We start from the raw sequence: 14,311 nt of genomic DNA on the forward strand, positions 1-14,311 counted from the left end.
GAAGTAAGAGCTAAGAACTTGCATATGAACTACACAGTAAAATATTTTAAAACTGTGACTTCGGATCAAACCTGAGTTGCACAGGTTGGACATATTCCTTGCGAAATCTTTTCAGATCTGCACTGATTGGTTGCTCGCCTTTCTCTAGTGCCAATTTGTCTGCCTCAGTGGGTTCTGGTTCTGGGATTTCAAACCTAAGAATAAATTCAAAGGAAGAGAAATTTGTTCACATATTATGAAAGAGACGTTGGACACATCAGGGAACAGGTTTTGGCTAAGCAATCCTGTTTCCTATCACTATGTAAAAGCACAATTGCTGTCTTACTCTCAAGAAACTATGCATGTAAGAAAACAGTCTTTGGCTATTTGGTGCCAAGGTTTTGTATTCTTTCTTTATTTTTTTTAGAATTTATTTTTATTATTATTGGCACATGCCTGTGTGTGCACGAATGTATGCATGAGGGAGTGTGTGTGTGTGTGTGTGTGTGCGTGTGTTTGTAGGTGCCCATGGAGGTCAGAGCCATTGGAATTGGAGTTATAGGCCACATGGGTGCTGGAACCCAAACTTGGATCCTCAGGAAGATCAATTACTGCTCTTGACCACTGAGCCATCTTTCTAGTCCCTGTATTCTTATTCTTGTTTTTAAAAAAGCTTTATATGTTCAGCCGTGGTGGTGCATGTCTTTGATCCCAGGCAGTGGCAGGTGGATCTCTGTGTGTTACAGGCCAGCCTGGTCTACAGAGCTTGAAAAACAAAAACAAAACAAAACAAAAAAGCTTTATAGGTAATACTAATCAGCACAGAAAAAGCCAATATTTCACATTTTTAACTACAAAGCATTTAAAATGCTATTTAAAAATATAGTAAAAATTCCAACTCAAATCTTAGTATTTAGAAATTAGCAATATAGGAACTGTTAATTTTTAGGCTCAATAATACATGATTTTTAAAAATAAGAAATACTATCTTTTAGAGATACATATAGAAATATTTAGATAAAATCTTTTGTCTAGAATCCACTCAAAATAATCCTGGGTCTAGGATAATTAAGTCTGTAGGAAATAAGAGATAGGTCAATGTTACTAAAGTTGGATCTATCCTTGTATATATTTTGAATTTTCATAACATGTTTATGGCAAAATAAAAGGTAAAAAACATCTTTAAGGAACAAAATAAACTTTACTAAAGTACAGCTTTTATCATTTAAGCTTTTTTTCCTGGTTCCCAATTAAAAGCCTACTGTATGCTCAAGAAAGCCCTCACAGGCAGAGAGATTCAGTAAGCTTGTTGTTGCTGTAAACTTGGTGTTACTGGTTTAACACCAAATGAGTTGCACTCAAGAACTATCGAGTATTACTAGGATCTTTGCAAAGTACAAAAATGTTAACATAAGTAACATATGTCTTTCTTACCGCTCTATCAGCAAGCTTAGCAACTCCTGTGGTTTACAAAATGAACGATACGTAGTAAGAAAAGTACGAACAAAATTGGGATCTGAAAGAGTGGAACAAAGAATAGATTTCATGTTTAATTTATCCATTTTAATTAACTCAGAGTACCACCTTTTCCTTTCTTTCCTTCTCATTTTAACTCTGGATCCTCCCAGTGTAGTTTTTTCCCTGACAGAAGTAGTATTTCTGTCTCCCTCCCTCTCCCCTCCCTATAGAGACAAGATCTAGTGTAGCCCAGACTGTCTTCAAAAACTCATTATGAAGCTGAGGATGACCTTGAACTCCTTATCTTCCTGTCTCTACTTCTCAAGTGACTGGCCTAAACCATTATTTCTTGATGAGACTAAGGATTATTTTCCATTTTAATTTTACAAGTAAATATTTTATGAGCACTTATTAGTCACTGAAATTAATGATACATTTCAAAAACATTTACTGAATTATTTAGTCCTTTTGATTTTTCACTATTTTTATTGGGAGACACTCTGTTTGTACCCGTCAACTCTGATGTGTTTTTTCTGCATTGGTCCAAGACCCTAGGAAGCACTTGCTGGTTTCACCTACCTGCATACATATGATAAGTTAGCCTTTCAATTAATTTCACCACAGTTCCTCCTTTAATAATGGGGATTCCACTTCTACTCTGCAAGTTATCTTCAAACACAATGTTTTCCTCAGAGTCTTTTACCACAAAGCGGTACATGTCTGGACTTGGTAGCCTCAGCGGCTGCTCGTTTTCTTCTTTCAACAAGACAGAATCCAGCATTCTATCTAGAGTACTTCGATAGTGAAGGGAAATAAGCGCTGCCATCCAATTATTCTTCTCTTCAGCTGATTTGGCAACAAATATCACACTGTTTTCATCTTTGGATACTAATTCAAAAGCATGTTTGTATTCACAAGTATCTTCTTTATCACAGATTTGAATTTTCCTCATGACAAACTTCTCCTTTAATCTGTATTCCGCACTACTATAACCCGGAAGTCGGGTCTGGCAGTGATTAGGTTTACAGCTGATCATCAAGCCATCAAAGAGAAAAATGTGCCGTTCATGTTTAGCGCCAATTCTGGTCAATGGCCCTTCCATTATGAACTCATTACAACACTGTCCAATATCTTTGCCTTCCCACCCATCTATGTTTTTCTGAATTTCATTCATTTTTTTGATCGCCAGGTGCTTGCTTCTTAATTGACGATTGTAAAAAAGGCAAACAGAATCCCTTAGGAAAAAAAAAAAAGCAAGGTAAATTTGTCTTATTCAATTATAATGATTATGTAATACCAAATCAAATAACAAAAGCAATAAGTTGAGTTGAGAGGTATAGTTCAATGACTGAGTCCATGCTTAGCATGTAAAAAATCCTGAGTTTGAATACTGAGCATTCAAAATCTACATAAGCAAATATTAAACTATATTACTAATAATTATTTTCTTCTAGTCCTGCCCCTGAATGCTAAAGATTTCAGATCACTATTGTCAAAGTATTATATTCCTGGAGCCATAAGAATTAAAATTATAGGGGAAAATCCACAGTTTGCATAAAATAGAAAATGTCATTAAATATATATTTAAATTAATAAATATATCTTACAATATAACAATGGTAATTTGGCAATGCTCTGACTAAACAGATCAAAACAGGACAAGCATAATTTTTAAGAATGCAGTGTCATCCTAAACCACACTTGGGAAAAGCGGGTATCACACACACAGTCTTGAATTACCCTGGTCGGCGTCTAGGTGAATGCTGCTTGTAAATTCGGTCCATGCTGCCTTGGAGATTCATGAGGGCAGTGATAGCCTGATTCAAACATTCTCTGTCTTCCTGTTCTTCACTACATGCTTTCAACTGCTAAGGGGGGAAAAAGTAAAATTACATTGCTTGGTTCTACTCTCAACTTTGTAGTTAAAGTGGCAACAAAAGTTTAAACCTTAAGTGTATTTAATGCAGCGGTCGGAATATGCAATGTCTCCCACTGGAGACACTGGACACTTAGTTCAGCCAGCAGCAATTTGGGAAAGGCTGTGGAACCACAGGAAGTGGAGCTTCCCACTGGGGCACACCCTCAGGTCTGCAGCCTGTCCTCACATCCCGTCCTTTGCCTATTGAGGATGCTGCCATGCTCTCCTTACCTCAATGAACTGTATCCTTCAACTGTAAAACAGAGTAACCCCTTCCTCACTCATGTTGCTTCTTGTTAGGTATTTGGACACAGAAAATAGACTAACACGGTTAATACAGACAGCTATAACTTTGTATAAATATATATAGCATCTGACCCCTTTAAAACCAACCCTCTTCTTAACAAATACAATGAAGATATAAAGTATTGTCAGCATAACAATCAATGAAGAAAAAACTGTGAAAATGATCCAGACATTTTTCATCATATAAAACAATTTAAAGTATTTAAAGCATGAGATTTAAAAGTTACTTTTAGTTCCAGCAGGATGGCTCTGTGGCTAAAGTACTTGCTGCATAAACCTGATGACCTGAGTTCAAATACCAGAACCCACTTACAGGTAGAAGGAGACAAACTCCACAAAGTTTGGCCTCTGCCCTCCACACATGCTCTGTGGCACCTACACCCCACCTCAATACAATACACACATGACTAAAAGATTTTTAAAGTTACATTTATTCACTAATATGAAGACAGAAAATAAGATAAACTACTAAAATCATTACATAGTCTATCAGCAATTTCAAAAAGTTTGTATATATTTGTTATACAATAGAATGAAATAAATTTTAACACTTCAATGTGTCATAAGCTGTGTGTAAGCAAGTATTTTATTGATATACTTTTAATATGTAAATTATTATATTGTATGGGTGTTTTGTTTACATGTATGTATACACGCACCAAGCATATGTGCCTAGTGCCCACAGAGGTCAGAAGGGGGCATCAGATCCCCTGGATCTGAAGTTGCAAATGGAAGGGAGTCATCAAGTGGGTACTGGCAATTCAAACAGATCCTCTGCAAGAGGAATTTTTGTTTTGTTTTGTTTTTCAAGACAGTATTTCTCTGTGCAGTCCTGGTTGTCCTGGAACTCACTCTGTAGACCAGGCTGTCCTCAAACTCACAGAAACCTGCCTGCCTCTGCTTCCCAAGTGCTGGGATTAGAGGCGTGAGCCACTACCACCCAGCGCAAGAGGATATTTTTATAACATTAAATCCAACTATTCTAATATCAAGAAATCATGAAGGTTAATATTTAATTTTTAATAATCCTTAGAAATAAAATTTACAAGTAATTTTTTAATCATTCAAATTTTAGCTTTTTCTTTTATATTCCTCTCAGAAGAAAAAAATTTTCTCTCAAAAAGCAAAAAAAATATATATATATATAAAATAAAGTAACTTATATGAGATTACATGCCAATATTTTAACTTTTCTGATAGAGATCCAAGTATTATATAGATATTATATGGAAAATTAATGAATGTATATTTAAGCAACAACTTATTTGAAAAAATTTAAATACTCAAATTTATTTCACAATCTTAATCCAGAAAATCTGTGATAAGATTTAGACTTTCCTTATCTTTCAAGGAGTTCACAGGTCACTGTGTGACTTGCTATAACTCTGGTCCAGCACCTTTCATTTGTGTCAAAAACTGTCCCCACTTGGAACACAGACATCAGATTTTCCAAAGATACCTAAAAAAGTCTTGCTACCCAAAGATTAACAATGAAAATACTTTATATTAGAAGTAGTGTCTTAATCTCTAGATTACTAAACAGACACTGAAAAGATAATGAGCAAACAAAACCAAAACCACCCAGTTTGAAAAAGGCTCTGTGTTTGGTTATTCTGAAGTTTAAGGTAATCATACTAAGCCAAGTTACTTCCTTGGTCTATATAGAGGATTTCTCAGCTTGGGAGATGGATGGCCCAGTAGTTTAGAGCACTGGTTGCTCTTGCAGAGGACCCAGGTTGGCTCCTAGCACCCAATGGTGCAGTGAGATAGTCACCTTGTCTGCACCTGCAGCATAAACCACGCCCATTGGGGTGTGGAGACAGGGGCTGATGTGACCTGGGGAACTAAGGCTGAGGAGGGGGCTAGGAGAGCTCTCTTGCATGCAGCATGGGGATAGAAGTACATCTGGAGGCATCCTTGGGACCAGGAACCTGCTGGTGTTCATCTGTCTATGTTGTGAGTTATTTCTCCCTGAATAAACATCTATTTGGCCTATTTGTTTCTCCTGATCCTTATTAAACACCAATACAATGGCAACTCACAACCATCTGTAACTCCAGTTCCAGGCAACTCAATACCCTCCTTTTGCCTTTGCTGACATACACTTACATGGTACACAGACACACATACAGACAAAACAAACTTACACACATTAAAAAGTGAGAAATTAATAAAGATTTCTTACTAAAAGAGTCATCTTGGCTCTACATTAAAACATCTTAATAGCTGGGTGTAGTGGTGCATGTCTTTAATCTCAGCACTCAGAGGCAAAGACAGACAGATTTCTAATTTCTATATAGTGATTTCCAGGACAGACAGGGCTGCATAGTGAGATCTCTGTCTCCCTCCCTCCCTCCCTCCCTCCCTCCCTCCCTCCCTCTCTCTCTCTCTCTCTCTCTCTCTCTCTCTCTCTCTCTCTCTCTCTATGTGTGTGTGTGTATGTGTGTGTGTCTGCGTGTATGTTGATGACATCCTTTTATTTTTACTGATTAAAATCTTCAATTATCAGTCATGAAATTCTACCAAAATTAGGACTGCCCTAAATTCAGTTATAAAAAGGCTAAATTTCCCCTCTCCCTAAGCCTATTCAAGCAAATTCACATGTTGTCTTCAAACAGTCACACAATAATTACAAGTTTGTCAAGCAGAAAAAAATCAGGAGAGTTAGTTTCTCATTAGTGGAAGTATATTAAAAAATGGCTGTGTGGTAAAATATCAGTTCAGTAATTCGCTAAATATTTCTTTGATTTTCAGCATTAAGATAAGTAAGAGAATGTTTGTGGTACTAGGGATGGAACCCAGAGCTTTGAGTATCTAGGTAAATCTCTGACTACTGAGGTACATGCCTAATCAGCAGTGAGATGTAAATGTCAGCTTGTTGAAGATCCAAGCTGCTTCTCCTCAGGATTTGAAAGGATGCCACATGCATCCTTCACCATCTATTTTTCCCTTATGTCTCCCCTGCATTAAGATATTTTACCCTTCCAGGAGCCACTTTTATGACGTACATCCATGTCTCACCCCTACATATGTAAAAATTAAAACCTAACATCGACATGTGAGAGAAAACGTGGTATTTGTCTGAATCTTGGCTATTTCACTTAAGATAATAATTAATTTCTATTTCCTGCAAATGTTATAACTTCATTTTTATTCATGGTTAAGTAGAAATTCATTGTGTGAATATATATATATGTACCACATTTTCTTTATGCTTATCAGTATATGAACGGATTTATTAAGCATTTATTCTAATTACTTGTTTGATAGTTACATTCTTTATTAAATTATAATAAAGTCCTTAAACAATAGAGATACACCTTTTTTGTCCATTTCTAGTATAATAAGGTAAGTTCCCAATAAGCAGTTGTCAAAAGTAATCAGGATTGTGTGTGAACTATGCAAATCTTTTTGTCTTTGTACACAAATAACTGAATACTTTCTAGTTCTCTGTGCATGACCTTTTATTTTCTTCTTCAATCTTTATTACAACTCAGCACGATATGCACTATCATAACATATGTGTATAGGTCAGGCTAGGAACACACAGAAAAGTTAGGTCATTTGTCCAATAGGGGCAGTATTGTCCAGCCAGGAGTTCTATGCAGTGCCCCTATGCTGTCTCCCTACAAGGAGAGCAGACTCAACTGTGCAAAACATTGGTCTGTGCCTAAATCTGATAAGTTAAAAAACAAACAGACAAATCCCCTTCCACATGAAAACACAGTGGGTAGCTAGGTTACAGTTCAGGACAGCGCACTTGGCTAAAAAGCCAGACTCTGATCTCTAGCCTCACTCCTCAGCTCACAAACAAACACAGACACCTACATAGCTGCAGTTCAGTGGAGGCTACACACCATGGTGTGACTGATGAACCCAGGAGGAAGGCATTCACCTCGGCTCCAGGATAAAAGGTAAAAATTATTTCCTAAAGAAACTTAATATTGGCTAACCTTTCTTAACGAATCTCATTAAGTTATTAATAATATATCTTAATATTAAACTTTATAGACCACTTGAAGAGAATTTTTATTCTACTGATAAATTTCAAGGAAATGTCAAAGGACTAAAAGAATGTTATTTGACTTTGAGTAAGTCACATGTGAAAGGAGCTGGGTGGTGCTGGCGCACACCTTTAGTCCCAGAACTCGGAAGGGGGGGGGGGCAGAGGCAGTGGGATCTCTGTGAGTTCAAGGCCAGGCTTGTCTACAGAACAAGTTCTAGGATAGCCAGGGCTACACAAAGAAATCCTATCAGGAAAAACCAAAACAAAAAAGTCAGTCTCAATAGTACCGTCATTACTTTACAGTCGTTCTCCATGTTTGCTATCATTTTTTTATATAATTTATTTTTATTTTACATATCGATCCCAGTTCCCTCTCCCTCCCTCCCTCACTCATTCTTTTCGTCTCTCCCACCCTCTCATGGCCCCCAGCAACCCTCCCCTCCCACCCCCACCCCCTACTCCACATGTAGGGTGTTGCCCTCCAGGAGGGGTCATCTAAATCTGTCAAGTCATTTGGAATAGGGACTAGGCCCTCCCTCCTGCTTCTAGGTTAAGAGAGTATCCCTCCATGGGAATGTGCCCCCAATGTCCTTTTGTGCACCAGGAATACATCCTGGTTCCACTGTCTGAGGTCCCTTAGACTGCTCAGTCCTTCTAGCTGAGACCCATATTCAGGGAGTCTGAGTAAGTCCCATGCTGGATTCCCAGCTAACAGTCTGGGGGCCCATTAGCTCCTCCTTGTTCAGGTCAGCTGTCTCTTATGTTTCTCTGCAGCCTGGTCTTGTCCTCTCCCTCTGCATCTGGATTCCAGTTCGGCTCAGTGTTTAGTTGTAGGTGTTTGCTTCTGTTTCCATCAGCTACTAGATGAGGGCTCCATGATGGTGGATAAGTTAGTTGTTGATCTCATTATCAGGGAAGGGCATTTATGGTAGCCTTTCAAATGTTGCTCAAATTGTTAGTTGGGGTCAGTCTTGTAGGTCTGTGGACATTTCTCTAGAGTCAGTTTTCTCTTCAAACCTATAATGGCTCCCTCTTTTATGTTCTCTCTCTCTCTCTCTCTCTCTCTCTCTCTCTCTCTCTCTCTCTCGCCTATTCCTCCCCTGACTCAATCTTCCTAGTTCCACGTGCTTTCCTCTCCTCCCCTTCTCTTTCTCCTAGTTCCCTCTCCACTCACTGCCTCCCCCCACTCCCCATATGCTCAGGAGATCTTGTTCCTTTCCCCTTCTGTGAGGGACCTTATATGAATCTCTTAGAATCCTCCTTGTATCCTAGCTGCTCTGGTGGTGTGAATTATAGGCTGGTGATCCTTTGCTCTATGTCTAAAATCCATATATGAGCAAGTACATACCATGTTCCTCTTTTTGTGACTGTTATCTCATTCAGGATGGTTTCTTCAAGTTCCATCCACTTGCCTGCAAATTTCAAGATTCCATTGTCCTCCCCGCCCCCCCCCCCCCCGCAGAGTAGTATTCAATTGTGTAAATGTGCCACATCTTTATCCATTCTTCAGTTGAGGGGCATCTATATTGTTTCCAGGTTCTTGCTATTAAAAATAATGCTGCTACGAACATAGTTGAACAGATGTCTGTTGAATGGATGTGGATCATTTGGGTATATGCCTAAGAGGGGGATTGCCGGGTCCTGTAGTAGACTGATTCCCATTTTCCAGAGAAACTGCAATACTGATCTCCAAAATGGCTGTACAAGTTTGCACTCCCACCAGCAGTGGAAGAATGTTCCCTTTCTCCACATCCTCTCCAGTATAAGTTGTCATTGGCGTTTCTAATTTTAGCTATTCTGGCAGGGGTAAGATGGTATCTCAAAGTTGTTTTGATTTGCATTTCCCTGATAGCTAAGGATGTTGAGCACTTTCTTAAGTGTCTTTCAGCCTTTTTGATTTCCTCTATTGAAAGATCTCTATTCAGATCTGTACCCCATTTTTTAATAGCGTTATTTGGTGTTTTGTTGACTAGTTTCTTGAGTTCTTCGTATATGTTGGAGATCAGCCCTCTGTTAGATGTAGGAATGGTAAAGATCTTTTCCCAGTCTGTGGGCTGCCATTTGGTCTTGTCAACTGTGTCCTTTGCCTTACAGAAGCTTCTCAGTTTGAGGAAGTCCTATTTATTAGTTGCCGATCTCAGTGTCTGTGCTACTGGGGTTATGTTCAGGAAGCGGTCTTCTGTACCAGTTTGTTCAAGGGTACCTCCCACTTTATCTTCTAAGAGGTTCAGTGTGGTTGGATTTATGTTGAGGTCTTTGATCCATTTGTACTTGAGTTTTGTGCGTGGCGATAGAAATGGGTCTATCTGCAGTCTTCTACACACCCTCATCCAATTGTGCCAGCACCATTATAAAGATGTTTCCTCCTCCCATTGTATACTTTTAGCTGTTTTGTCAAAAATCAGGTGTTCATAGGTGTGTGGGTTAATATCAGGATTTTCTATTCGATTCCACCGGTCTACTTGTCTATTTTTGTGGCAATACCAGGCTGTCAGGACTATAGCACTGTAGTAGAGCTTAAAGTCGGGGATGGTAATGCCTCCTGAAGTTCCTTTATTGTACAGGGTTATTTTGTCTATCCTGGGTCTTTTGCTTTTCCATATAAAGTTGGTTATTATCCTTTCAAGATCAGTAAAGAATTGTGCTGGGATTTTAATGGGGATTGTATTGAATCTGTAGATTGCTTTTGGCAAGATTGCCATTTTTACTATGTTTATCATACCTATCCAAGAGCATGGGAAATCTTTCCATTTTCTGGTATCTTCTTTAATTTCTTTCTTATTATATAAGTCTTTCACTTGTTTGGTAAGCATTACCCCAAGATACTTTATGTTGTTTGTGGCTATTGTAAAGGGTGATGTTTCTCTGATTTCTTTCTCAGCATCTTTGTTGTATGAATAAAGTAGGGCTACTGATTTTTTTTTTTTTTTTTTTTGAGTTTATCTTGTATCCTGCTAGTTCGCTGAAGGTGTTTATCAGCTGTAGGAGTTCCCTGGTAGAGTTTTTTGGGTCGCTTATGTAAACTATCATATCCTCTGCAAATAGTGAAAGTTTGGCTTCTTCTTTCCAATTTGGATCCCCTTGATCTCCCTTTGTTGTCTTATTGCTTTAGCTAGAACTTCAAGTACAATATTGAAGAGATATGCAGAGAGAGGGCAGCCTTGTCTTGTTCCTGATTTTAGAGGAATCGCCTTAAACTTCTCTCCATTCAGTTTGATGCTGACTGTTGGTTTACTGAATACTGCCTTTATTATGTTTAGGTTTGTTCCTATTATCCCTGATCTCTCCAAGATCTTCATCATAAAAGGGTGTTGAATTTTGTCGAAGGCTTTTTCAGCATCTAGGGAGATGATCATGTGGTTTTTCTTTTTCTGATTGTTTATATGGTGGATCACATTAATAGATTTTCATATGTTAAACCATCCCTGCAACCCAGGGATGAAGCCTACTTGGTCATGATGGATGATTTCTCTGATGTATTCTTGGATTCGGTTTGCCAGTATTTTATTGAGTATTTTTGCATCAATGCTCATGAGGGATATTTGGTCTGTAGTTTTCTTTCTTTATTGTATCTCTGTGTGGCTTGGGTACCAAGGTGATTGTGGCCTCATAAAAAGATTTTGGTAATGAACCTTCTGTTTCTATTGTGTAGAACAATTTGAGGAGTATTGCTATTAGCTCTTCCTTGAATTTCTGGTAGAATTCTATACTGAAGCCATCTGGTCCTGGGCTTTTTTTGGTTGGAAGGCTTTTGATGACTGCTTCATTAGGGGTTATAGGTCTACTTAAGTTGCTTACCTGTTCTTGATTTAATTTTGGTAAGTGATAATTATTCAGAAATTTGTCCATGTCCTTTGAATTTTCAAATTTTGTGGAGTACAGGTTTTCAAAGTATGACATGAAAATTGTTTGGGTTTCCTCAGTGTCCATTGTTATGTCCCCCTTTTTGTTTCTGATTTTGTTAATTCACATGTTCTCTCTCTGCTTTTTGGTTAGTTTGGATAAAGGTTTGTCTATCTTGTTGATTTTCTCAAAAAACCAACTCTTTGTTGCATTGATATTTTTATTGTTTTCCTGGTTTCTACTTTATTGATTTCAGCCCTCAAATTATTTCCTGGTGTCTACTCCTCCAGATTTTGCTTCTTTTTGTTCTAGGGCTTTCAGTTGTGCTATTAATTCTCTAATGTAATTACCCTCCGTTTTCTTCATGTGGGCACTTAGTGCAATAAACTTCCCTCGTAGCACTGCTTTCAAGGTGTCCCATAAGTTCGGGTATGTTGTGTTCTCATTATCATTGAATTTTAGGAAGTTCTTAATTTCTTTCTTTATTTCTTCTTTGACCCAGGAATGGTGCAATTGTGCATTGTTCAGTTTCACTTGATGGGTGCTGGAGCACTCTACTGCTGAGCTCTAACCCTAGCCCTAGGACACTAATTATTATGTATAAGAAAATATTAAGAATAACATAATCAGATCAAAAATTAGGTTTTAGGCTTTATAAATCTAACGAGTTTGTTACAAGAAGCTTTTGCCTTACCTTTAACAATTCAAAGTAATGCCAACAATGATACACTGGCACCAGCATAAGACGAGGAAGGACATAACGAACGGCCTCCTTAAAGCCTTCAGCGATGGACTGCAAAGTAAAAGATACAGCAATCTCTGAGAGCATGGATACCTTAGGGAGACAGCTTTTTAAATACAACATGCAGATATATCAAGCTGATAACAGTAAGTACATCCTACTCAAATTGAAGTGCTAGAAATCAAGTTTTTCCCTCCCTGCCCCCCTGCCCATTATTGATAAATAAACATTTCTGCATCTGTTAGATGGTAAAGTAACGTCCGATAGTGTTTTTTTTTTTAAACAGATTTTCTTCAAACATCTGGTTTCCACATACCATAAAGAAAAAATTTAAAGCCATTTAAACTCTTTCCCCCCCCCCCCCTTTTCTTTCAAGACAAAGTTTCATGGTGTAGCTCTGGCTGTCCTGGCACTCACTCTGTAGACCAAGCTGGCCTCAAACTCACAGAGATCTGCCTGCCTTTGCCTCTGCCTCCCAAGTACTGGGACTAAAGGTGTGTGCCACCATCTCTTGGCAATTTAAACTCTTTATACACATACATTTACAATCCCACCTGTTGGGAGGCCAAGGAAGGATGGTTGCATATTACAGGCCATTCTGGGATACAGAGCTAGAACCTATCTTTAAAAAGAGACAATAGCAACCTATAAGAGGAGATTATAAGTTCAAACAGTTACAAAGAATGTTTTTAAGGATGCTGTATAAATGTTTCTAAAAAATTCCCCAGTGAATAAATAAATTTCAGATATGGGTTATTGATGAAAAAAAAAAAGTTTGGTTTATACATCAGATGACAAAGCTAATTCTGCTTACAAAATGAACAGCTGTGCCAGACTAGACTGTCAGGCAGTGTGACGAGAGTAAGTCCTAGCATTTGCTGGATGGTCTGAGGGCTCCTGCTCTCCGAAGCTTCTAAAACCTAAACTCCATGCAAGTTTTACAATCAGGATATGAGGACACACCCTCAAGAGTGGGGCTGATAAGGATCTAAGGGATGTGCTGGCTCTTCCACCATCTGATAGCACAGTGAGTGAGACGGAGAAAGCCTCATCAGGACCATGAATCCACCAGCACCGTGAGTTCAGAACAGAGAGAAGCCAATTTCGTCTGTTCAGCTGTCCACCTGATAATACTGTTACAGCTACGTGATGGACAGCACCACATTAAGCTACCTACTATACCAATCTGAATTAGTTAGCTTAGTAGTCCTAGCTAGGACCAACACAACAGTCTACAAAGACTGTTTTATTAATTTGCAGTAAAATGGCTACTCAAGTGCATTCTAAAATTTTTGGACTGCTAATTATCAGTAGAAGGACTTGTCTGACAATAACAAGAGCTACCATTTACTGACTGTATAATGTATGCCAAACATTATAGTGCTTTATATATATTCTCATTTAATGTATTTCTGTGTGTGTGATTTGCACATGTCACTGCATGCATGTGGAGGTGAGAAGACAACTTCTCTACTTCCACCCTATGGGTTCTGGAAATTGTACACAGGCTGTCAGGATTGGTGGCCAGTGCCTTTACCCACTGAGCCATCACACATCACTTAGTTTGCTTAATAATCAGGTTTATTCTTTTTTTTAAAAAAAATATACAGGGTCTCTCTCTATAGTTCTGGCTGTCCTGGAACTCACTCTGTAGATCAGACCTTGAACTCACAGAGATCCACTTGTCTCTGCTGAGATTAAAACGAATGTGTCACCGCGCTCAACTATGTACATTATTTTATTCCCCAGTAAAGATAACCAAACTGACCATCACAGATAGGTAACACAATTATTAGTTGACTCAAAACATAAGTTCTGACTCCAAAATTCTTTTTTAAAACAACGTCTTTTCTTTTGTGTGCTAGTATTTGAACCCAGGGCCTGATAGAACTTTTCTGCCAATGGGCTACACGCCCAGCCCAAGATGATTTCCTTAAATTATACTGTATTTCTCAGTTGCTTTTGTCTTCTGCTGTTTTAAAGACAAGGTCACAAACTTGTAGCAATCCTCCTGCCTCAGCCTCCTGTGTGGTGAGAGTACAGGCATTTCAATCACCAA

General features: G+C 38.4%; 1 protein-coding gene across 5 annotated transcripts in view; it reads right to left on the reverse strand.

The window, feature by feature from the left end:
- Window positions 1–14,311, reverse strand: part of Sos2 (SOS Ras/Rho guanine nucleotide exchange factor 2) — a 207,751-nt gene that overhangs the window by 141,031 nt on the left and 52,409 nt on the right. For 4 of the 5 annotated variants that reach the window (XR_007835198.1, XM_051195930.1, XM_051195927.1 and 1 more), the window contains exons 8-12: window positions 12,205–12,303; window positions 3,178–3,305; window positions 2,017–2,672; window positions 1,414–1,495; window positions 72–194 (exon numbers count right to left, since the gene is read on the reverse strand). Coding sequence is in view for 4 of the 5 variants with exons in the window: in XM_051195930.1 (XP_051051887.1) it covers window positions 72–194; window positions 1,414–1,495; window positions 2,017–2,672; window positions 3,178–3,305; window positions 12,205–12,303 (1,088 nt within the window). In the remaining variant the exon portion in view is untranslated. The remainder of the gene's footprint in view (window positions 1–71; window positions 195–1,413; window positions 1,496–2,016; window positions 2,673–3,177; window positions 3,306–12,204; window positions 12,304–14,311) is intronic. The other variant, XM_051195928.1, reaches the window with a different exon arrangement.

This window comes from Phodopus roborovskii, unplaced genomic scaffold (genome assembly GCF_943737965.1).
Source record: "Phodopus roborovskii unplaced genomic scaffold, PHOROB, whole genome shotgun sequence".
NCBI lineage: Eukaryota > Metazoa > Chordata > Mammalia > Rodentia > Cricetidae > Phodopus > Phodopus roborovskii.